Genomic DNA, 25,243 nt, shown 5'->3' on the forward strand with positions numbered 1-25,243 from the left:
GTACAAAGATTTTAGTGGTTTGTAAACTGCAGAAAGTATTTGTACTTCGATGCATTACTTTTTCGAACCAGTAGATCTGACTGGTTTTGTTAGGGTTGAAAAGTATATGGTGCGTGTACATTACATTTTGGAACTAACAGATGTGATTTTAAATGGGTTCATACTGGTCACGAAAATTGTAGAAAGTCATGAAATTTGCAGTCTTATGTAATCTTCCATGTCTAGAAAATCATGCCATTTACATTTTGGTTGTGGAAAGCGAAAATTGGTTAAAACATATCTGTCCTCCATTTAAAATAACACAAAAAGATTGGTAATTTGCAAGAGAACATTGTAAAATTATTTGAATGTTCACAAAGAAATCTTTGGAAATCTTTTTAGAAAGAGATAAAGTAAAATGTCTGACAAAAGTGTATGAACCATGTACATGTAAATAACAATGATTTGGGTGTTTTATAAGGAGTGAAAAGTTTATCGATAGTTTATGTTTTTGATCACACTGATCTGAAGTTTGTCTGCTTGCTGTGTATATAGTATTTATTTTGGAAATGGAATTTCCTTACTCATGATATAATCACTCTATGTTTTGGTATGTAAATATATTTTCAAACCTTATCTTTTATTGTGTGACGGATAAAAAAGAAATGCAGGTTGAGGCTAATACATTAGTGTTGGTATGTGGTGCAATCACGTTGAAAATCTTGTTTCTTGTTGAAAGAAATAATTATTAAAATTTAAATAATAAACAGTTTAATAAACTTTAAATAAATAAAAAATAATGGAAAAAAAACAATTGAGGAATTGTGAAAACAGATTGAATTTTTTTTTTTAATTGTTGATTGACTGCATGGCATGAATGAGTGTCTTCTTGAAGATAGTTAAATATACTTAATACGGTGAAACTTAAATCAAATTTTAATGGTGAATTCTGTTACCACCTATATGTAAATCCGCCCATAAAAGATTATATAATTTTTTTTTAACACATTCAATATATTATAATATATATTTTGTTTTTCATTAGCCCTTGAAATGAGTGTTGAAAACTACTGTTTTCTGACTTTACTAACACTCAAATCACAAGATTGTCCTGATGTGGCGAGTTAAAGCTTTTTAAAAGCTTTTTTGATGTCTGTTGTCACTATCACAAAACTAATTGTATCATCAGTTGTCACTTTACTGTAATTTTATTGTTGGTTGTCACTTTCCCACAGAGTTACTGGCTATAACAGACCAATTGTTTATTACTTATTTCAAGGGCTGTATTATTAGCTTTCCCCCCTCCCACCCCTGGGTTGTGAATTTAATAATATTATTTTTATAATGAAGGCTGTTCCAGACATGTTTTAGATGACAATTCTTATTATCTTTATGCCTGGTGCCTAATTCACAAAGATCTCTGAGGCTCTGCTAGACAACAAAGCAGTCTTTGCAAGTGTTTTAGCATTGCACTGCGAGATCGCAAAGTTGCGACAGTTTAGTGAATTAGGCCCAACATGCAAGAAATGTTTGATAAATCATGAATGCCGGGCGCAGAACAAAGAAGAAAGAAAAGACATTTCTTTCCCATTGCATCCTGAAAGACAATGGGGTACATGTACATAGATAGGAAAAACATTTTATTTTGGGAAATTTTTAAAAATATTTGTTAAATTGATCACTACAACACCCACTAAAGTAATTGCTTTGTATTATTTTCTTGGTAATGGTTTCTAAAAAAAGAAAAGAAAAAACAGATTAGTGTTGGCAGACTTGGTCAGGTTAATCGAAAATAAACAGTATTAAATGTTTTGCTGGGAACCTACATTTTGTTGTTTCTTGTGGTAGGTTGTAGCCAAGTAGTAAAGTGCTTGCATGACATGCGGAGCGGTCTAGGATCGATCCCCATTGGTGGGCCCATTGGGCTATTTGTTGTTCCAGCCAGTGCACCATGACTGGTATATCAAAGGCCATGGTATGTGCTATCCTGTCTGTGGGATTGTTCATATAAAAGATCTCTTGCTACTGATGGAAAAATGTAGTGGGTTTCCTCTAAGACTATATACTCCATCTCACAGACGGGATAACACATACCACAGCCTTTGATAACCAGTTTTGGTGCACTGGCTGGAACGAGAAATAGGTCCATCTTAAGAAGACAAGATGTTGGCTCTTGTTTTTTTCCTCATACTTGTCAATAAATCGGTCTACCATTTTGGCGAACCTGAAAATCCTGAATTGAAGTGAAAATAAAATCACTGTACGAAAATATCTTACTCTCCCTACAACTAGCATCACTTAAATGACAGTCCCCAAGCGGTTTCTATTTGCCTGAGGTGAGGAGACGTGGTAGTTTCTGCCAATACAATGACTGGAAATCACATGATCTTATCTGTGGTTAAATGGGTATTTAAAAAGATTGCCATCCATGCACTGTGATCATATCTGAAACAGCTTTTAACTTGTGTGAAAGTTTGAAGAAAGGAATTAATAATAATATATATGTATACAGTGAGTGGATAAAACCACTCTCCACTTTACCTCACCAATTTAATATGAGATCTTTTCCCATATATACAAATTGGATTATCTTTGTAGTCATTCGGGTATTTAAGTGTTTCTCGTGCATAACACAATATTAAACCCCTAAAGCTATGTGTCCATATGTGCAAATGTGGTACGTATATGGTGCAGTCGCTGTTATGCTTGTTTTAGTGTGTCCATTTATACATTTTTGTGTGTTTCTCTATCTACCGCTACACGATCCAGTCTGAAAATGTTTATCCATAGTCGTATGCTGGGCGTTATTTCATTTTGTGGGAATTTTAGCTGCATTTACATTTGCATAAGCACAGATGGATACACAACTTAGTCTACTGTTTAACATGGTACCTGTGTTACACTTGATAACAATATTTTATACATGATGCTTATAATGTTATACGTGATGCTTATAATGTTATACATGATGCTTATAATGTTATACGTGATGCTTATAATGTTATATATGATGCTTATAATGTTATATGTGATGCTTATAATGTTATACGTGATGCTTATAATGTTATACGTGATGCTTATAATGTTATACGTGATGCTTATAATGTTATACGTGATGCTTATAATGTTATACATGATGCTTATAATGTTATACATGATACAAGTAGTGTCCTACATCATTCATGCAGTTACACATCATACTGGTATAATGTTATACCTTGTACTTATGGTAGACATGATTAATGTAATGTTCTACATGACACTGTAGTGTTGTAATGTAATATTTTACATAACACTGTAGTGTTGTAATGTTATACATGACACTGTAGTGTTGTAATGTTCTACATGACACTGTAGTGTTAATCCTGTTTGTAATGTTGTACAATGAAACCTCTCAAAACCAGATCCTCTGTAAACCGGAATTCCCTCAAAACCAAAACTTGTTCATGAGCCCTTTTTTAAAATATATGTACATAAGAGAACCTCTCTAAACTGGATACCTCTTAAAACCAGACTTTTTACTTGGTACCAGGGTGTCCAGTTTAGAGGAGTTCCACTGTATATGTAACATGCTTCTGACAATTAAAAGTTTTTACAAACGATTTAATGGTTACAAGAAACAATTGAAAGTAACTCATATCGTTTTACTTAACCCATTACAACCATCTATTATGATGTCCTGTATTTAATGCATTAACAAAACTTGGATTTTACCCGAGTACAGTAGACTTTTGGCAATGGGGGCAGGATTTAGCTCAGTCGGTTGAGTGCTCGCCTGAGGTGCTTGCGTCATAGGATCAAATCATCTCAGTGGATCCATTCAACTGATTGGATTGTTTCTCGTTCCAACCAGTGCACCACAACTGGTCAAGGACCTTGGTATGTGCTTTCCTGTCTGTGGGAAAGTGCATATAAAAGGTCCCTTTCTGCATTAAGAAAAATGTATCGGGTTTTCTCTGATGACTTCGAGTCAGAATTACCAAATGTTTGACATCCAGTAGTCAATGATAAATTAATCAATGTGCTCCAGTGGTGTCATTAAACAAAACAAACTTTTTAACTTTTGACAATTTGCAGGAGCCCAATGAAGGCCTCATTAACAAATAGTAATAGTAGACTATTGAGCCTAGACTGAACATTTTAAAATCACCAGGCCTGAAATTAAACATTGCAAACTTCAGAAGATAACATTTCAATGCAAGTTTGAGGCAGTTGCATATACTAATCAAATAAAATTTGCACAACTCAACACGTTGCATAGTAGGCTACACAAATACAGTTTGCATAACTCAACACTTTGCATAAGCTACGCAAATACAGTTTGCATAACTCAACATTTTGCTGCCTAGGTAAAACTCGCGTGAACTGACTTCCGGTTACCTAATATTTTAAAATATCGTTCCCTGCATCGCCATTTTAAATTATTTCTTTGTTTTATAAATGAGAACAGTATTTTTTAATACAGGCCTGTGTTGTATTATTCTTGTTCACGTTCATGTAAACCAATGTTATTCTTGTTGTCATGAAGAGTATTAAAGTATGTTCTTGTAAACCAGTGTTATTCTTGTTGTCATGAAGAGTATTAAAGTATGTTCATGTAAACCATTTTATTCTTGTTGTCATGAAGAGTATTAAAGTATGTTCTTGTAAACCAGTGTTATTCTTGTCATGTAGAGAATTAAAATATGTTCATTTATCTAATGTTTTGGTTGTTTTATTGTACAGGGGAGGGGAATGTCGCCTAATGATAAAGTGCTCACTTGATCCGCGGTCAGTTTAGGATCGATCCCCGTCAGTGGCCACATTGAGCTATTTCTAATTCCAACCAGTGCTCCACAACTGGTGTAACAAAGGCAGTGGTATGTACTATCCTGTCTGTGGGATGGTGCATATAAAAGATCCCTTGCTGCTAATCGAAAAGAGTAGCACATGAAATGGCGACAGGGAGTTACCTCTCTCAATATCTGTGTGATCTTTAACCATTATATGCGACACCATATAACCATAAATAAAATGTGTTGAGTGCGTCGTTAAAACATTTCCTTCCTTCCTTTGATATATCAGTCAGTCTAAGATCAATCAGATGAGAAAAAAACCCCAGTCGGTTGAATCGATCAACTGACGTGGTTTGATCCTGCGACATAAGCACATCAAGCGAGTGCCCAAACGACTGAGCTAAATGCCTCCACCACACAATCTGAATGCACAATATAGGCTTTTTTGTCACTTTGTGAAAAGCTTGTGCTTCTCAACTTGTATGGCACTTGGTGTGGGAAAAGGGACGGGATGTAGCCCAGATATAAAGCGCTCGCCTGATGTGCGGTGGGTGTGGGATCGATCCCCGTCGGTGGACCCATTGGGTTATTTCTCATTCCAGCCAGTGCATCATGACTGGTATATCAAAGGCTGTGGTATGTGCTGTCCTGTCTGTGGGATGGTGCATATATAAAATATATTTTGCTACTAACAGAATATGTTTAGCAGGTTTCTGGATGTCAAACATTTGTTAAGTTTGACATGTAGAGAAAACCCACAACATTTATCCAGTAGTAGCATGGGATCTTTTATATGCACCATCACATAGACAGGATAGCACATGCCACAACCGTTGATATACCACTCATGGTGCACTGGCTGGAACGAGAAATGGCCCAATGAGCCACCGATGAAGATTGATCCTAGATCAACCGTACATCGGGCGAGCACTTTACCAATGGGCTGCGTTCCACCCACCTTACCATATCGAAGTTCAAAGTACACCCAACTTTGAATAGCACATTTAATATGAGGCCACACCTTCCATTGGTGATGTAACAGAACTGGTCTTAAAATTAGTCATATCGTCATTTAATTTGAACAGGATTTTGTGGGTATTTAAAAGTTCAAGGGAGTAGGGGTGGGGCTAGGTATGGGTATGGGTATGCACTCTCGGCACCCACCCTGGATCCGCATCTGGAATGTAATGGTTATATATGTATTTATTATTGCACAGAATTAAAAGTAGATGGTAAATGACTTGAATTTTAGTTTTATGTAATCATGTGCTGGTTATTTGTTTGAGTTAGCTTAATTAATAGACAACAATAGTAATGTGGATAAAACTAGCTAGAACATATCAATCGACACACAGATATAAATATTACCACCCATCACCCTTAAAGTAAATCAGGAAAAGTTGGGGGTTAAGCTGCTCATTTCAGAGATAACGGGTAGCATCTATGATTACCCTAGTTCCGGAAAACAAATTGTATTTTTTTTGTACAGATACTTAAATGTTTCAAGCACAAGACTACTTGACACAGTGATACTAGATGAAATAAAATTGCATACCTTTTTTGCCCAGATAAAACTAACTGGGTTTTTTACAACAAAAACACTCACATTTGTCACCAATGACAGGACGTGGTATTAACTACTCTATGAAACGTTTGGTGAACATCAAACTTTGACCCAGCCATATGTTATTTGGTTTAGTACTACCTTTAGGAGAGGAAATGATCACTGTCGATGTGATAAAGACTTGTACCTGTCAAAATGTTCCTCAACATGCTACAGTTCTACCGTTTGAATGTTATTAAAAAATTCACGTTTTACATTTTGAAAAAATTAAAAACAAAATAACTGTTAAGATTAATAATAAAATTGCAGCATTTCAGTATGATGTAATGATGACTGCGTGAAACCCTACATGGCTTGTGAATTATTTTTCACGAATCCACACCTCCTCATACATTCTCCACTATGTAGGAGTATTCCTGTGTGTAAATCAATGGAGGAGTCATTAATGTGTGGTTGGTCCAGGGTTGATCCTTGTCGGTGGGCCCATTGGGCTATTTCTTGTTCCAGGTATTTATTCATTCTTTCATTATCACGTTCCAGCCAGTGCATGACTACTGGTATATCAAAAGTAGTGGTATGTGCTATCCTGTCTGTGGGATAGTGCATATAATTTCATTTCATTTTAATTTATTGTTAGTGAGAGAGATGAGGGTGTAGTGGTCTTATACCTACCCAATGAGTCATTAAAAATCACTCTGGGTGGGAACAGGTACCGGGCTATGAACCCAGTACCTACCAGCCTCAGGCTTAACCACGACACCACCAAGGCCAGTAGTGCATATAAAAGATCCCTTGCTAACAATGAACTAATGTAGCAGGTTTCCTCTCTAAGACTATACGTAAACATTACCAAACGTTTGACATCCAATAGTCAAAAATTAGTCAACCAATGTGCTCTAGTGATGTCGTTAAACAAAACAAACTTTTCAACACGTCATTGACGGTAATCAGTAATCATCATGATGCAGCTAATCTCACCACATATCAAAACTTCTATAATTACTGAGTCGGTGCTAATGGATTAAAAAAACCTTCTTTTAAAAAAAAAAGGTTATTTGCCAAACATATATGTTTAAGCTTCACAAAATCATGCTACAGATGCAACATCCTTTAATATTAGTTTATTTTGTTTCAGAACGGTCTGAGATGAACGGAAATATAGTTTGTGTGGTCTACAAATTTACTAAGCTTAGTTATTTTTGATTTTTAGTGATTATAGTCTATTGTAATAGTACAGTAACAAACCCAACGGCAGCTTTCGGTAATTAAAATTTATTAATGTATCTAAGTATGCTTTATGCAATAAATTTATGTTTTAAAAGCTCATATATTGACAAAGTTGCACTGCATTATCGATGCCTATTTTTGTGCTGTGGTGTCGTTAAACATCAATTAATTACATTCATTCAATCCATAAATTCTTCATTTATGTCTTTGAGACCACCCCTGTGTAAAGCGGATGTTTAGTCAGAGACAGGCTTGGCGCATGCTCCGTCCGTCACGTTGGTGTGTGGAGAAAGTTGTTTTCGGTTGTCAAAATGTTGCGATCCACACGTTATTTGGCCAGGCTGGTGCGAAATGCCGACAGTACAGTTCTATCAAGACATACAGGGTGATTTCATTTAAAATTCTTAATTCATTAATATGATTGTGATGTTACTGAAATTATAACTTCAGAGTTTGGAAACTTTGGCAACAAGTTGGACTTTGACCCATACTGGACATTGGTAACACAGCAGTAATCACGCATTAGGCTTAGCGTTTTGTTTTGGAGGTGAATAGGTCATCGGTCACTTAATGAAGTAGACATATTATAGACTCTTTGTTTGAGACGCTCAACGAAACCACACTCCACCCCCACATACACCTTCCCCACTGACATTATTAAAACAAAAAATATTTCATGTTTAAATAATAATGTTTATTCAGTTATTGGTGATCTAAAACAAAATTCCAACCTAACCTTATATCGTCCCCGAAGGAAGACTTTTTTTCATACTATGGAATTTACTACAAGTAATTTATTTCCGAGCCAATTGTTTTCTAAATTGCACACAAAAAATAGGTTTTTTTTCCAATTATTTCCAAAACACATTTACTTTTCTTATGTCAAACCATTTGAACTGAAATTATTTACAAAAAAACAACTTTTTTGAATGAGGATGGGACCAACTATAAGTTCCTAACCCTAACAAATATTAAAAAAAACTATTAAGGGAGAAAAACAAAGAGGAAAGACTTGCCTACCCAATGGAATGGGGAGACCAATAGCACTGTCCCTCACCCCCTCCAGCTTAGAAGATTACCCCCACCCCTTTTGAAAAGTTAATTACTAGCTGGACCCACCCTCATAGTAAACAAATAAACATTTGGAGTGTGGTCTTTCAAGTATGTATAGTTCATCAGATGTTTGAAACAAAAGAATATACATATAGGCACAGACCCTAGTTTCAGCCCGTGAAACTGGACACCAAGTTTAGTTAATCGATAAATATGCAACACATATGTATAAGGTTATAAAATGTATATGACAACTAAAAAAGTTCTAAATATCCAAAGAACCGAACAAGAACCCCAGGTGTTAGGTCAGATCATCTATAGGGCTTAATGTGCACATTGAGAGCAAGCTGTTGTAACGCAGGTGTTGACTTTCGCCAGCTCCTCTATCCAGGGCCCATTTTTTTTTTAAAAATCTTAGCCTACGAAATCGTAAAACTATCATAAACTATGACGTCACTATGGTGTGTGCTGTAGTGACGTCATAACCTACGATAGTTTTACGATTTCGTAGCACTTAGATGGCTTTGAAAATATGGGCCCAGGACAGGATGACCAGTGTTTTGAAACCCTTCTTTAAGGAATGTGGGCGTGCCGATTGATAGGTCCGACTGTCGGGACTCCCAACATTACGCACGTCAAGTATGACGTTCACAGCTAAGTTGGAGACCGCCCACAAATTTGTAATACATTGTTGTCTGACAGAGGCTTCCCCGAAACTTTAAACTATAAATAAACATTGTTATTATTATTTACAAAAAGATATGATTAGATTTAAGCTTCCCTATCCAACCCCTGCAATTAAGAAAACGTCCTCGGCAAAAAACAAGCAGTGGGGGGGGGGGGGGGGGGGGGGGGGATCTAATGTGGTCCATAGCAAAAGAAAGTGCTGTGGAGAATGAAAAAATCCACGGCATTGCCGATAGCCGTGGGCAATTGCAGGGGTTGCTTTGACAATACTATTATCCACACTCCACTCCTGAACCTTTTAAAGGGACATTCCTGAGTTTGCTGCAATGTTTTAAGATGTTATCGACTAATAAAATATTTCTACGATTAAACTTACATATTAAATATATTTCTTGTTTACAATATTAGTGGCTGTATATTAAACGTGTTTCTGATCGTTCTAATATTTGTACTAGGTTAAATTTCGTTTTATTTCCAAAAATATTTTTTTTTCGTACGTATGAAATTATTTGAAGACAAAATTCAGTTTGGGCTTCTTACAAATATTAAGACGACCAGAAACACATTGAATATATAGACACTGATATTCTAAACAAGAAACTATATTTAATATGTAAGTTTAATCATAGAAATATTTTATTAGTCGGAAACATCTTACAATGCTGCAAACTCAGGAATGTCCCTTTAATATACATGTTATTGTTGAATGACCAGTGTTCGAGATTAAAATGTTTTGGGCAGGGTCCCAGATGGATATAATAACATTTCAAAATCTGGTATCCCACCTGAGAATTTAGTATCCCACTTTTGGATACAGTTACCTAACATTCAAATAGAGCAAGCAAGCCAATTTTAATTTTAATAAATAAAAAGGCTGTATTGGTTGAAAAAAATTCTGTAATGGGTACTTGCCTTTTCAGTGTTTTTATCGACTTTGGAATTACTAGGCCTAATGAAGGAACACTTAGACTGGAAGGGCACATCACAACAAAAGCAATAGCGACTTATTAGTTCTAAGTCTCCAGTGTAGCGTTAGGCTGGATACAAATTTGGAGAAATATTGTTACGGCATAGCATTGGTCTGGGTACGAGCTCAAAAATACTGTTAACCTCGTCTGTAAATGATGACTCACTGTTTAAACGAAAAATAAAAACTAAGGATTAAAAACCCCAACATATGGTATTCAGGTGGGATACTGGTTTCTTGAAGTCCGTCAACCAAAATTAAAATCTGGTATCCACGTTATATCAGGATACCATTAATCTCGAACATTGAAGACCCTTCATCATATGAAAATACACCTGTAATAGTTGTACTTGTATTAAGTATAAACTTAAAGAGAGATAACGATGATACAGTGGGGTTTAATACATTCAAGTACTTAAGTGTAGAGATAAAGGGACTGCAGGAGAGATACTTTGTTGATTATAAAAAAAACAGAGAAAGGAATGTTTGTTTAATGACACGTTTCATTTGATACAATTATTACAGGCCTTCAGATTTCAAGGAAACGATTGTTTCCAGTACTGTCTTCAGGGCTAGCTGTGGCAGTCGTCAAATTCACCAATTGCGAACTTTAAAAACAAGTGGCAAATTTTATTTTAATTTGATGAAATAAATTCATTGAATAATTGATATTTTGTTAGAAAATAACTAGGATTCTGCAAGGTTTTAAGTTTTAACAGATAATTTGGTGTATATATTTACTAGCCCTATGTCTCGGTAGTGTATCCGTAAAATCATGGAACTGAATTTTGTTTCCTATGTTTATTATATTGAGTGATTCAACCAAAATAATACATGTGTATAAATTTGTGTATCAGAGCTTGTAGATTCTGATAGCCCCACTCCCTTGGCTAGTGATATTCAATGCTGGGCTAGTAAATAACTACTATCGCCATGCCCGATGGCTAATGAATTTTTGTTTTTGTTAAATGTTGCAGTTTAAAGTCTTATTTTGTAAATATGAATACTCTGCCCCCACCTCAAGCCCCCAATGTTGGAGTTTTTAAGCTCTATCTCCCTCTTTAGGCGACATATCTGATTATTACTATTATTTAGTAAAACTGTATTAACTTAAAGTAAAGTAGGGGTAGTGAATTTGTAATTGTGGCAGGTAAAATCTTTTAATCATTGATCCCATGGCTAGTGGATTTTACAAAAAATTATAGAAGCCCTGTGTGTGTGTGTGTATATATATATACACATATATATAATGGAGAAAGTTGGACAAAGTGAATTCTCCATTACCAGGAGAAATAGGAGAAGTTTGATAAAAATTGGCAAAATTAACATATATAATTATTTAAAAAAAAAAGTTTACAATGGGTTCCCATGATCACAAGGCATGGATCCGAAAAAGTGTTTCCCATGAAATTTGAAATCCTATGGCCTGTGTTATTGTTATAAATTTAACCTTTAATATTTTACAGAGTCGTCTTTCAACAAACATGTGCTGCAAGTACAGATCCAAAAAAGGTAATTTTCCTGTCAGTTTTTGTGGTGCTAGTGACATTAAAATAAAGATATTTTTGGTTCGTGCCTTAATTAGGGATGGGACGATTTGTTTTAATTATCCTGTTTTTGCTGCTAATGAGTTACTGCATATTGCTTGATTCTTTCTGATAGAATGTTTTTTATGTTTGATGAGTACATATACATTTTAGATTATACATTTTAGATTATACAAGTAAATTTAGAGTTAGACTTGTCCTGTAGTGCAAGTTGATGTGGAGAGTTACTATACAGACCTTAATCTAGAATGGAGAAAGTTGGACTAAGTGACTTCTCCATTACCAGGAGAAATAGGAAAAGTTTGATAAAAATTGGCAAAATTAACATTTATTGGAACATTTCGTAATGTTCAGGGGTTGGAATTCTCCTCAGATCAGCTGTTTTCCTCTCATGGAACATTGCGTTTCCTCACATTTTAATTGTCTCTTATTCCAAAATGTGTCAGATGACACAGATTTTAACCTAGGATTTCAAGAATTTCCGGGACCCCTCTAGATTTCCTCTGTTTTTACAGTTCACCAATTCCCACCCCTGAATGTTTCTTCATGTTCTGCATTAATTTCGGAAAATGGTCCAAATTGTACACACAGTTCAAATCAATATATTTTGATATAAGATACCACTACTTCCTGTAGTAAAACATGATATTAGTAATTAATTGATAATTAATGTATCATCATGTTAAAATGAAAGTAATAATTAGTATTTTTGAAATTTGATTAGGTCCAATATTTAACGGCGACTTTGACTTCTCACGGCTGGTAATAACTCGTAGATTTAGCCGACTTTCAGCAAAAAATCTGCCCATTTCGCCGACTAGATTAGGTCCTGTTATAAAGCCCTGAACATCATTTACATGGTGGAAAAGGGTTATGCAAAGTGAAAATGGGTCACTAGTACCTGAAATGTTTAGATATAACCCACAGGGGTTTACCGGATGTACAAAACTTGTGTATAAGATGCATTAAAACTTAACTGGGCCCACAAAAATAGAGATACTGCATCCCGTGGGACACATAAAATATCTGACATTTTCAGTAACCCTGTACACTATCATAAATTATTTACACACACTTTAATTTTTCAGAGAGAGAGAGTTCCTTTTAACATGCCCCTATACCACTAAGGTTTCGGGCATAATTTCTTAGAGGGCTGAAATTCGACATGTCCATGTGATTCAGCAAAAATTCATAATTATATAATTTACTTTAAATAAAAACGTATATTGATAATGTTTGGTGGTTGCTTGTTTATTAATTGCATTTATTTTTCTACATTGTGTGTAGGACTCCAAGTCATTTTGCATGAACTTGTTTCGAGGGAAGATTCAGTCGGATCAAGTTTTTCCTTTTCCTGAAGGTAACACATATCTTAAATTGTAAATCTGAAACAATTTAGAGGTGCATCCAGGCTCCCAGGGGTAAAGTGCTCGCTTGAAGTGGTCTGTCTGGCATCGATCTCCATTGGGCTGTTTCTCATTCCAGCCAGTGCACCACAACTGGTATATCAAAGGCTGTGGTATGTTCTATCCTTTTAAATCTGAAACAGTTTAAAGGTAGATTGATATGAGCTCCTTTCTATCTGGGGCAGGATGTAGCCCAGTGGTAAAGCTGTCGCCTGTTGTTAGATATTGATATGAGCTCCTTTTCTATCCGGGGCAGGATGTAGCTCAGTGGTAAAGCTGTCGCCTGTTGTTAGATATTGATATGAGCTCCTTTTCCATCTGGGGCAGGACGTAGCCCAGTGGTAAAGCTGTCGCCTGTTGTTAGATTGATATGAGCTCCTTTCTATCTGGGGCAGGATGTAGCCCAGTGGTAAAGCTGTCGCCTGTTGTTAGATATTGATATGAGCTCCTTTTCTATCCGGGGCAGGATGTAGCTCAGTGGTAAAGCTGTCGCCTGTTGTTAGATATTGATATGAGCTCCTTTTCCATCTGGGGCAGGACGTAGCCCAGTGGTAAAGCTGTCGCCTGTTGTTAGATTGATATGAGCTCCTTTCTATCTGCTGTCGCCTGTTGTTAGATTGATATGAGCTCCTTTCTATCTGGGGCAGGATGTAGCCCAGTGGTAAAGCTGTCGCCTTTTGTTAGATTGATATGAGCTCCTTTTCCATCCGGGGCAGGATGTAGCCCAGTGGTAAAGCTGTCGCCTGTTGTTAGATATTGATATGAGCTCCTTTTCTATCCGGGGCAGGATGTAGCCCAGTGGTAAAGCTGTCGCCTGTTGTTAGATATTGATATGAGCTCCTTTTCTATCCGGGGCAGGATGTAGCCCAGTGGTAAAGCTGTCGCCTGTTGTTAGATATTGATATGAGCTCCTTTTCTATCCGGGGCAGGATGTAGCCCAGTGGTAAAGCTGTCGCCTGTTGTTAGATTGATATGAGCTCCTTTTCCATCCGGGGCAGGATGTAGCCCAGTGGTAAAGCTGTCGCCTGTTGTTAGATATTGATATGAGCTCCTTTTCTATCTGGGGCAGGATGTAGCCCAGTGGTAAAGCTGTCGCCTGTTGTTAGATATTGATATGAGCTCCTTTTCTATCCGGGGCAGGATGTAGCCCAGTGGTAAAGCTGTCGCCTGTTGTTAGATTGATATGAGCTCCTTTTCTATCCGGGGCAGGATGTAGCCCAGTGGTAAAGCTGTCGCCTGTTGTTAGATATTGATATGAGCTCCTTTTCTATCCGGGGCAGGATGTAGCCCAGTGGTAAAGCTGTCGCCTGTTGTTAGATTGATATGAGCTCCTTTTCTATCCGGGGCAGGATGTAGCCCAGTGGTAAAGCTGTCGCCTGTTGTTAGATATTGATATGAGCTCCTTTTCTATCTGGGGCAGGATGTAGCCCAGTGGTAAAGCTGTCGCCTGTTGTTAGATATTGATATGAGCTCCTTTTCTATCTGGGGCAGGATGTAGCCCAGTGGTAAAGCTGTCGCCTGTTGTTAGATTGATATGAGCTCCTTTTCTATCTGGGGCAGGATGTAGCCCAGTGGTAAAGCTGTCGCCTGTTGTTAGATATTGATATGAGCTCCTTTTCTATCTGGGTGGTAAAGCAGGATGTAGCCCAGTGGTAAAGCTGTCGCCTGTTGTTAGATTGATATGAGCTCCTTTCTATCTGGGGCAGGACGTAGCCCAGTGGTAAAGCTGTCGCCTGTTGTTAGATTGATATGAGCTCCTTTCTATCTGGGGCAGGATGTAGCCCAGTGGTAAAGCTGTCGCCTGTTGTTAGATATTGATATGAGCTCCTTTTCTATCTGGGGCAGGACGTAGCCCAGTGGTAAAGCTGTCGCCTGTTGTTAGATTGATATGAGCTCCTTTTCTATCTGGGGCAGGATGTAGCCCAGTGGTAAAGCTGTCGCCTGTTGTTAGATTGATATGAGCTCCTTTCTATCTGGGGCAGGATGTAGCCCAGTGGTAAAGCTGTCGCCTGTTGTTAGATATTGATATGAGCTCCTTTTCTATCTGGGGCAGGATGTAGCCCAGTGGTAAAGCTGTCGCCTGTTGTTAGATATTGATATGAGCTCCTTTCTATCTGGGGCAGGACGTAGCCCAGTGGTAAAGCTGTCGCCTGTTGTTAGATATTGATATGAGCTCCTTTTCTATCTGGGGCAGGATGTAGCCCAGTGGTAAAGCTGTCGCCTGTTGTTAGATTGATATGAGCTCCTTTTCTATCTGGGGCAGGATGTAGCCCAGTGGTAAAGCTGTCGCCTGTTGTTAGATATTGATATGAGCTCCTTTTCTATCTGGGGCAGGATGTAGCCCAGTGGTAAAGCTGTCGCCTGTTGTTAGATATTGATATGAGCTCCTTTTCTATCCGGGGCAGGATGTAGCCCAGTGGTAAAGCTGTCGCCTGTTGTTAGATATTGATATGAGCTCCTTTTCTATCAGGATGTAGCCCAGTGGGGCAGGATGTAGCCCAGTGGTAAAGCTGTCGCCTGTTGTTAGATATTGATATGAGCTCCTTTTCTATCGCCTGGGGCAGGATGTAGCCCAGTGGTAAAGCTGTCGCCTGTTGTTAGATTGATATGAGCTCCTTTTCTATCTGGGGCAGGATGTAGCCCAGTGGTAAAGCTGTCGCCTGTTGTTAGATATTGATATGAGCTCCTTTTCTATCTGGGGCAGGATGTAGCCCAGTGGTAAAGCTGTCGCCTGTTGTTAGATATTGATATGAGCTCCTTTTCTATCTGGGGCAGGATGTAGCCCAGTGGTAAAGCTGTCGCCTGTTGTTAGATTGATATGAGCTCCTTTTCTATCTGGGGCAGGATGTAGCCCAGTGGTAAAGCTGTCGCCTGTTGTTAGATATTGATATGAGCTCCTTTTCTATCTGGGGCAGGATGTAGCCCAGTGGTAAAGCTGTCGCCTGTTGTTAGATATTGATATGAGCTCCTTTCTATCTGGGGCAGGACGTAGCCCAGTGGTAAAGCTGTCGCCTGTTGTTAGATTGATATGAGCTCCTTTTCTATCCGGGGCAGGATGTAGCCCAGTGGTAAAGCTGTCGCCTGTTGTTAGATTGATATGAGCTCCTTTTCTATCTGGGGCAGGATGTAGCCCAGTGGTAAAGCTGTCGCCTGTTGTTAGATATTGATATGAGCTCCTTTTCTATCCGGGGCAGGATGTAGCCCAGTGGTAAAGCTGTCGCCTGTTGTTAGATTGATATGAGCTCCTTTTCTATCTGGGGCAGGATGTAGCCCAGTGGTAAAGCTGTCGCCTGTTGTTAGATATTGATATGAGCTCCTTTTCTATCTGGGGCAGGATGTAGCCCAGTGGTAAAGCTGTCGCCTGTTGTTAGATTGATATGAGCTCCTTTCTATCTGGGGCAGGACGTAGCCCAGTGGTAAAGCTGTCGCCTGTTGTTAGATTGATATGAGCTCCTTTCTATCTGGGGCAGGATGTAGCCCAGTGGTAAAGCTGTCGCCTGTTGTTAGATTGATATGAGCTCCTTTCTATCTGGGGCAGGACGTAGCCCAGTGGTAAAGCTGTCGCCTGTTGTTAGATTGATATGAGCTCCTTTCTATCTGGGGCAGGACGTAGCCCAGTGGTAAAGCTGTCGCCTGTTGTTAGATTGATATGAGCTCCTTTCTATCTGGGGCAGGACGTAGCCCAGTGGTAAAGCTGTCGCCTGTTGTTAGATATTGATATGAGCTCCTTTTCTATCTGGGGCAGGATGTAGCCCAGTGGTAAAGCTGTCGCCTGTTGTTAGATATTGATATGAGCTCCTTTCTATCTGGGGCAGGACGTAGCCCAGTGGTAAAGCTGTCGCCTGTTGTTAGATATTGATATGAGCTCCTTTTCTATCTGGGGCAGGATGTAGCCCAGTGGTAAAGCTGTCGCCTGTTGTTAGATTGATATGAGCTCCTTTTCTATCTGGGGCAGGATGTAGCCCAGTGGTAAAGCTGTCGCCTGTTGTTAGATATTGATATGAGCTCCTTTTCTATCTGGGGCAGGATGTAGCCCAGTGGTAAAGCTGTCGCCTGTTGTTAGATATTGATATGAGCTCCTTTCTATCTGGGGCAGGACGTAGCCCAGTGGTAAAGCTGTCGCCTGTTGTTAGATATTGATATGAGCTCCTTTTCTATCTGGGGCAGGATGTAGCCCAGTGGTAAAGCTGTCGCCTGTTGTTAGATTGATATGAGCTCCTTTTCTATCTGGGGCAGGATGTAGCCCAGTGGTAAAGCTGTCGCCTGTTGTTAGATTGATATGAGCTCCTTTTCTATCTGGGGCAGGATGTAGCCCAGTGGTAAAGCTGTCGCCTGTTGTTAGATTGATATGAGCTCCTTTCTATCTGGGGCAGGACGTAGCCCAGTGGTAAAGCTGTCGCCTGTTGTTAGATATTGATATGAGCTCCTTTTCTATCTGGGGCAGGATGTAGCCCAGTGGTAAAGCTGTCGCCTGTTGTTAGATTGATATGAGCTCCTTTCTATCTGGGGCAGGACGTAGCCCAGTGGTAAAGCTGTCGCCTGTTGTTAGATATTGATATGAGCTCCTTTTCTATCTGGGGCAGGACGTAGCCCAGTGGTAAAGTGCTCGCCTGTGGTGCGGTCTGTCTGGGATCGATCCCTGTCAGTAGGCCCATTGGGTTATTTCTTGTTCCAGCCAGTGCACCACAACTGGTATATCAAAGGCCATGGTATGTGCTATCTTGTCTGTGGGATGGTACATATAAAAGATGCCTCGCTACTAATGGAAAAATGACTTAATACGTAAAAATTTACCAAATGTCTGACATCCAATAGCCGATGATTAATAAATCAATGTGCTTTAGTGGTATTGTTAAACAAAACAAACAAACCCTTTCTATCTGTCCCTGACAGTTCCCCTAAAGTGGGCGAAAAAAATCTAAAAGCATTCTGGAGAACATTTGGTTGTCATCTACACTTATAAAGAGATATATTTTAAGATATATTTAAATAGTAATGTTTATTATTATTTGTATAATGTCAAAACTTTGATCAATTATAATTTCAAAAGGAAGTATGGAATTATTTGACTAAGCAAAGCACATAATACATAAACATCTACTACTGAATTATTAACTGTCATAAATTTATTTTCTAGAACTGCAATCCAGTGCTTGCGGCTTAAAATTCACTACCCATGATTGAAAATTCACTATGGTCGACAACAGTCACTTTTTGCACCCTTGTTTTGGTTTTGTACACAATAAATATAGCATATCTTACCGTAATTTCACTTGCAATTCATATTTCGTAAACAATAAAAAAAAAAAATCAAAAGATTATTCAGGTGCATTAGTAATGTTCAAACAAAAAAATTTTGATAGCAATTTTGCCTTGGAATTTTTACATCATTCTTAAAACGGAAACGTCATGTACCCAGTGTATGGTTATTGTAAGGAGATTCAAAGTGATGTCATTGGAATACTGACATCATTCAAATTTAAACTAGGTATATTATTACAATGCTTCGCCATATTAAAATAAAAACTGGTCTACTAACCTTGACCCCTAGCTGTCAAATTTCTATAACAAGTAGACAATGCTGTTTACAGGTTGGTATTTTTTAATGTTTCATAATTCTGGACAAAATATTAATGTTAAGTTTTAAATGATAAAAGAAATAAAAAGGGCCTTTTATCAAATATGTCACAACATAAAATTACCGTTGGATATGTTTTATTTACTGTGTACGAAGCCAAAACAAGGGTGCGAAAAGTGACTGTCCTCGACCTTAGTCCTACTTCTGTATGTACATCAGGGGTTCTAGAATTTCAAAAAATATATAACACAAGATACATGTAGATGTTTAACACAAGCACTGTATGATGCCTTCATGTTACGTATTCTCATTCCAGCTCTAACCGAAGAGCAGAAAGAAACCCTACAGTTGTTGGTGGATCCAACTGAGCGGTTTTTTGAGGTACGCAGACATAGATCCAATTAGTGTAGTATCGGTCGATCAGTGTCTTATATTTATATAATTTTAAAATTATAGTAACAAGAGGCAGGAATACGAAAACGTAGTGGAAAAATGAAGCAGTTTGAGTGATTTCAATCGGTTAATCTAAGTTCATCAAACAATGTTTTTTTAAGAATATCCCTCGCCCCCAAAAAATATTTTGTTATGAAATTAAATGTAGATAACTGGACTATTTTCCAGAAATACATTACTCCAGGTTTTGGCAGACTTTTAATCTGGCACACAGCCAGTACATGTATATTATCAACTGACCCCACTCTCCACCCCACTCACACTCTCTCTCCCACCCACTTATCTAGTTATTCAAACATGGCTATAAAAATGAAAAATTGGTTCTTCTTTTCTCTAGTCAAAATAACCATGAAAGATGGGATAGTTTGCATCAAAACATTGGAATTAGTATGTGAATTTCATTATGGATCATCTTGCTGCATTAGAAATATTATAGCAGGTTTCCTCTCTTGACTACAAGTTAGAATTATCAAATGTTTGACATCAAATAGCCGATTATTAATTAATCAGTGTGCTCTAGTGGTTTCATTAAACCAAACATTTTTTTTCTTTCTTCATTATGGATCATGAGTTATAATCTGTTTGCACCAACCTATCAACTTTCGATTGTACCATTTGTTAGAATTTTATGAACTTAATGAGTATTTGAATTATGACTACACACCTGTCATAATGTTTATGGCTAATATTATATCTAATATCTATTCGTTATATTTCTTTACTGACATGAAAACAAGTGAAAATCCTGTCATATTAACATCAATTCCATCTTCTAAACTGGAAACAATTATAATTTACATTGCTGTCAACAATTGATTATGAATGTTTATAACTGATCATCAAAATGATCAATTTTTAATTATAAGCAATCACTGGAACATCACTAATTGTAATATTGTTTAGTTAGGTTGATAATCACAGAAAATCCTGTAAACAAATCATATTTAAAGCCTTGTAAAAGTCATGGAATTACTAATTGGATTAGAATTGTAATATTGTTTAGTTAGGTTGACGATCACAGAAAATCCTGTAAACAAATCATGGGTTATTTCTCGTTCCAGCTAGTGCACCACAACTGGTATATCAAAGGCCTTATTATGTGTTATCCTGTCTGGGATGGTGCATATAAAAGATCCCTTGCTACTAATGGAAAAAAAAAATGTGGCAGGTTTCCTCTCTTGAGACTATTTGTCAGAATTACCAAATGTTAGACAAACATAACAAGCTTTTATCTGCAAACTAAAGAGTGAATGAGTGTTATGTTTTTTTTTGTTTTTTTGTTTTCAGAAACAGAATGATGCTCTGAAAAATGACAGCTTGGAGAAGGTTGATGAAACGTCCATGCAAGGATTGCGGGAGATGGGGGCGTTCGGGATGCAAGTTCCTCAGGATCTGGGTAAGCTTTTTATATTGCTCAGTGTTAAAGTATGTTTTGTTTAACAAAACAACTTGAAGTATATCAACTAAATTATGGTCAGTTAACAGCGATAGAAATGAGCACAAATTTTCACTAGTCCACTGGACAAATACCCCTGTACATGTAGGAATCTACTTGTCTGCCAATATTTTCACTTGTCCAAATAAATAGCGTATTTTATTCAAGTGCAAGAATGATGTTTTTTGATTGCTCAAAATGAAACATTTTGCTTGCCTGGACAGATTTTCATTTGTCAGGACAAATGGACAAGTGCTTATTTTGAACACTGTCTATTAAATGTTAAACATTAGGTAATTCAGACACACAGTCTGCCATTAACATGCACAGTGGAAGCAAGTAGACGTTGGAAGACTGACTGACATCGAGAGCGCATAGCGCCCAAGTTACTAGGAGGTTTACTATCAATAATTAAATTTACTATCAATAACATTTTTTATTCAGAATTATTGGGGAGGCTAGCACTCTGCTGTGTTTGGTTAAAATTGGCTTTGTTTAACGACACCACTAGAGCTCGTTGATTAATTAATCATCGGCTATTGGATGTCAAACATTTGATAGTTCTGACACACAGCCTTCAGTTGAAACTTGATACATTTTTCCAGTAGCGGCACGACACCTTTTACATGCAGAGAGAATGGCACATTTACTTAAGTTCCATTTTCTATTTGTGTGTTACAATTTAACATTTGCTTACTACATGTTTTTGTTTGTTTCCAGGTGGCATCGGCCTGACTAACACTCAGTACGCTCGAGTGGTGGAAATAGTCGGAATGCACGATCTCGGGGTGGGAATAACACTGGGCGCCCATCAGGTTAGTGAGCGGCTGTTAAAACGTTTGTGTAACTCTCAAGGCAGGGCTTCTAGATTATGGTAGCCCCACTCCTTTGGCTAGTGATATTCGATGTTGGGCTAGTAAATAACTACTATTGCCGTACCAGACGGGGTTTCTAGATTATGGTAGCCCCACTCCTTTGGCTAGTGATATTCGATGTTGGGCTAGTAAATAACTACTATTGCCGTACCAGACGGGGTTTCTAGATTATGGTAGCCCCACTCCTTTGGCTAGTGATATTCGATGTTGGGCTAGTAAATAACTACTATTGCCGTACCAGACGGGGTTTCTAGATTATGGTAGCCCCACTTCTGTGGCTAGTGATATTCAATTTTGGGCTAGTAAATAACTACTATTGCCGTGCCAGACGGGGTTTCTAGATTATGGTAGCCCCACTCCTGTGGCTAGTGATATTTAATGTTGTGCTAGTAAATAACTACTACTGGTATTGCCGTCCCAGACGGGGCTTCTAGATTATGGTAGCCCCACTCCTGTGGCTAGTGATATTCATTGTTGGGCTAGTAAATAACTACTATTACCATGCTCACGGCTGCATTTTGTAAATATGAATGTGTGTTTTTTCAGTCGATTGGGTTCAAGGGCATCTTGTTGTTTGGAACGCCAGAACAGAAGAAGAAATACCTGCCGAAGCTGGCGTCGGGGGAGCAGATCGCAGCCTTCTGTCTGACGGAACCGTCCAGTGGGTCGGACGCCAGTGTAAGCATCTTTGGTTAAGGGTGGGTGGGACTTAGCGCAGTGGTTGGTCTGGGATCGATCCCCGTCGGTGGGCCCATTGGGCTATTTCACGTTCCAGCCATTGCACCAAGACTGGTATATCAAAGGCCATGGTATATACTATCCTGTCTGCGGGATGGTGCATATAAAAGATCTCTTGTTGCTAATCGAAAAGAGTAGCCCATGAAGTGGTGGCAATATCTTTGTGTATGACGCCATATAACCTTAAATAAAATGTGTTGAGTGCATCGTTAAATAAAACATTTTTTGTTTTGTTTAAGGTTGCACATCACCATTAATTACTTCATGCAGTTCTTCTTCTTCTTCGAACGCACAGACAGGGACACCAGTAGCTTGAACAAATGCAGGTTTTCTTTGGGGTCACATAGTTTCTCCTTCAGGGGTTTACCGGCCTCGGTGGCGTCGTGGCAGGCCATCGGTCTACAGGCTGGTAGGTATTGAGTTCGGATCCCAGTCAAGGCATGGGATTTTTAATCCAGATACCGACTCCAAACCCTGAGTGAGTGCTCCGCAAGGCTCAATGGGTAGGTGTAAACCACTTGCACCGACCAGTGATCCATAACTGGTTCAACAAAGGCCATGGTTTGTGCTATCCTGCCTGTGGGAAGTGCAAATAAAAGATCCCTTGCTGCCAATCGGAAGAGTAGCCCATGTAGCGGCGACAGCGGGTTTCCTCTCAAAATCTGTGTGGTCCTGAACCATATGTCTGACGCCATATAACCGTAAATAAAATGTGTTGAGTGCGTCGTTAAATAAAACACTTCTTTCCTTCAGGGGTTCATCAGAAGGCCAGACTGCTTTTCTTCTGGTCCTGGTAGTGGGGTCAGTGCTGTTTGTGTTGTTGTGTGGTTAACGAGTGAATGTGTGTTGAGCTGTGGTTAGGCACCTCCCTACAAGTAGGGGTAGGACGTAGCCCAGTGTTAGAGCACTCACATGATGCACGGTCGGTTTAGGATCGATTCCTTTCAGTGTGGTCTATTGGGTTATTTGTCGTTCCAGCCAGTGCACCACGACTGGTATATCAAAAGCCGTGGTATGTGCTATCCTGTCTGTGGGATGGTGCTTATAAAAGATCCCTTGCTTCTAATGGCAGAAATAAAAAAAAAATTAATAGCCGATAATAAATAAATCCATATTGGTGTCGATAAACAAAACAAATTTTATTTCACTTTATCATTGGAGTGGGATTTACAGGGCATACAATTTGAATTTTTGAGACAACCGATATGTCGTTCGTGCGGTTTTAGTGTTTACAAGAACGATTTTCTTCAGTAGTTCAGATACAAATGCAAATTTTAATGGATCACAGTAATTAAACATGAATGCATACAATTTGAATTTTTGAGACAACCGATATGTCGTTCGTGCGGTTTTAGTGTTTACAAGAACGATTTTCTTCAGTAGTTCAGATACAAATGCAAATTTTAATGGATCACAGTAATTAAACATGAATGCATACAATTTGAATTTTTGAGACAACCGATATGTCGTTCGTGCGGTTTTAGTGTTTACAAGAACGATTTTCTTCAGTAGTTCAGATACAAATGCAAATTTTAATGGATCACAGTAATTAAACATGAATGCAATATGAACAAATTTCGTAACTTTTCTCCATCAAATGTCCTATCATAAATACCTTTTTTTTTTTTTTTTAAATGTATGCTAGAACCAACTTGAAAGCTGCCCATTTACATTACAATGCACAACCCCATCGGTTCTTTTACAGGGGAGTACTTATTGGTGCCAAACAATAATCTGAATGAAATGATAATAGACAGGGATTTCCCGGAAGCATTGAGTTTAATGCTTCCGGGTCTGAACGGAAAATACCGAAATTATGCGAATCCTATATCGGCCAAAATAACCAGCAATCGGCAATGTAGGCCCCGTTATCTTATTATTTTCTTCCAAAAACAGTGAATTTGTTTTAGCCAACACATCTTTTTTAATTTTCGGACAAACGATTACAGCTTTTGCACAAACGATCGGTCGTTTATGTTGATATTGGTTTTGCATAACCGACAGACGAACGACAAAATCGTTTGTGCCAAATTTTATGCCCTGGATTTAGCTGTTAGACACCGAATAGCCGTAGGGCTTTTTTGTTTTAAACACAAGAATTGTAAAACACATACACATTGCAACCTTCTCTAACAGTGGTGTGTTAACAGTCTACTAATGTTGTTGCAGTCTATCCAGTCGAAAGCGGTTCTGTCCAGTGACGGGAAACACTACATCCTGAACGGGAGTAAGATCTGGATCAGCAACGGAGGAATAGCCGAGGTCTTTACAGTCTTCGTGCAGGTCAGTCTAGTCTTCTCTCAGCCATATTCTTCTGACTATTGCAGGCGAGATATCTCGCCTGACGTCACACCAGTCAACATACTGTACACTGTATACAGTGCATTTCCCAATTCATATTTGCCGCCGTTTTGTACATGACACTCACCGGAAACGGAAATATAATACATTCATTCTTCTGTGAAGGGAGAAGTCACTTCTCCTACCTTCTTTTCAATTCTAGGTCAGGGCCTGCACATTGGTAGAGCTAAACCAGTCAATTTTCAGTTAACAATCGATTATTGGAACATTTCTAGTCATAACCAGTGCTGGTTGTCCAGCCTCAGTTCTCATGAAGTATCTTCTTTGACAGACTCCAGTCACTGACGAGAAGACGAAGGTGACGAAGGACAAGGTGACTGCGTTCGTTGTGGAGCGCAGTTTTGGCGGTGTCACCAACGGGCCGCCCGAGAAGAAGATGGGAATCAAGGCGTCCAACACTGCCGAGGTCTACTTCGACGATGTCAAGATTCCTGTGGAAAACGTGCTGGGGGGTAAGATACCGCAAATACTTGATTACACGCCAAATACTCTATTACAAGCCAAATACTCTATTATACAAGAGTGGGACGTAGTCCAGTATTAAAGCTCTCACTTTATGCACGGTTGGTTTGGGATCGATTCTTGTCGGTGGGCCCAT

The 25,243-nt window shown here is 38.5% G+C and overlaps 1 protein-coding gene across 1 annotated transcript in view; it reads left to right on the top strand.

Annotated features, from left to right (window-relative positions):
• The first annotated feature begins 7,829 nt into the window (after positions 1–7,829).
• The window catches only part of LOC121375144 (very long-chain specific acyl-CoA dehydrogenase, mitochondrial-like), a 28,648-nt gene continuing 11,234 nt past the window's right edge, over positions 7,830–25,243 (top strand). Inside the window, exons 1-9 of the mRNA XM_041502410.1 lie at positions 7,830–7,930; positions 11,719–11,764; positions 13,087–13,159; positions 19,100–19,164; positions 20,524–20,632; positions 21,392–21,486; positions 22,093–22,224; positions 24,454–24,567; positions 24,917–25,097. Coding sequence (XP_041358344.1) covers positions 7,857–7,930; positions 11,719–11,764; positions 13,087–13,159; positions 19,100–19,164; positions 20,524–20,632; positions 21,392–21,486; positions 22,093–22,224; positions 24,454–24,567; positions 24,917–25,097 — 889 coding nt within the window. The 5' untranslated portion in view covers positions 7,830–7,856. The remainder of the gene's footprint in view (positions 7,931–11,718; positions 11,765–13,086; positions 13,160–19,099; positions 19,165–20,523; positions 20,633–21,391; positions 21,487–22,092; positions 22,225–24,453; positions 24,568–24,916; positions 25,098–25,243) is intronic.

The sequence above is a fragment of the Gigantopelta aegis genome, chromosome 1 (assembly GCF_016097555.1).
Source record: "Gigantopelta aegis isolate Gae_Host chromosome 1, Gae_host_genome, whole genome shotgun sequence".
In the NCBI taxonomy this organism is placed as follows: Eukaryota; Metazoa; Mollusca; class Gastropoda; order Neomphalida; family Peltospiridae; genus Gigantopelta; species Gigantopelta aegis.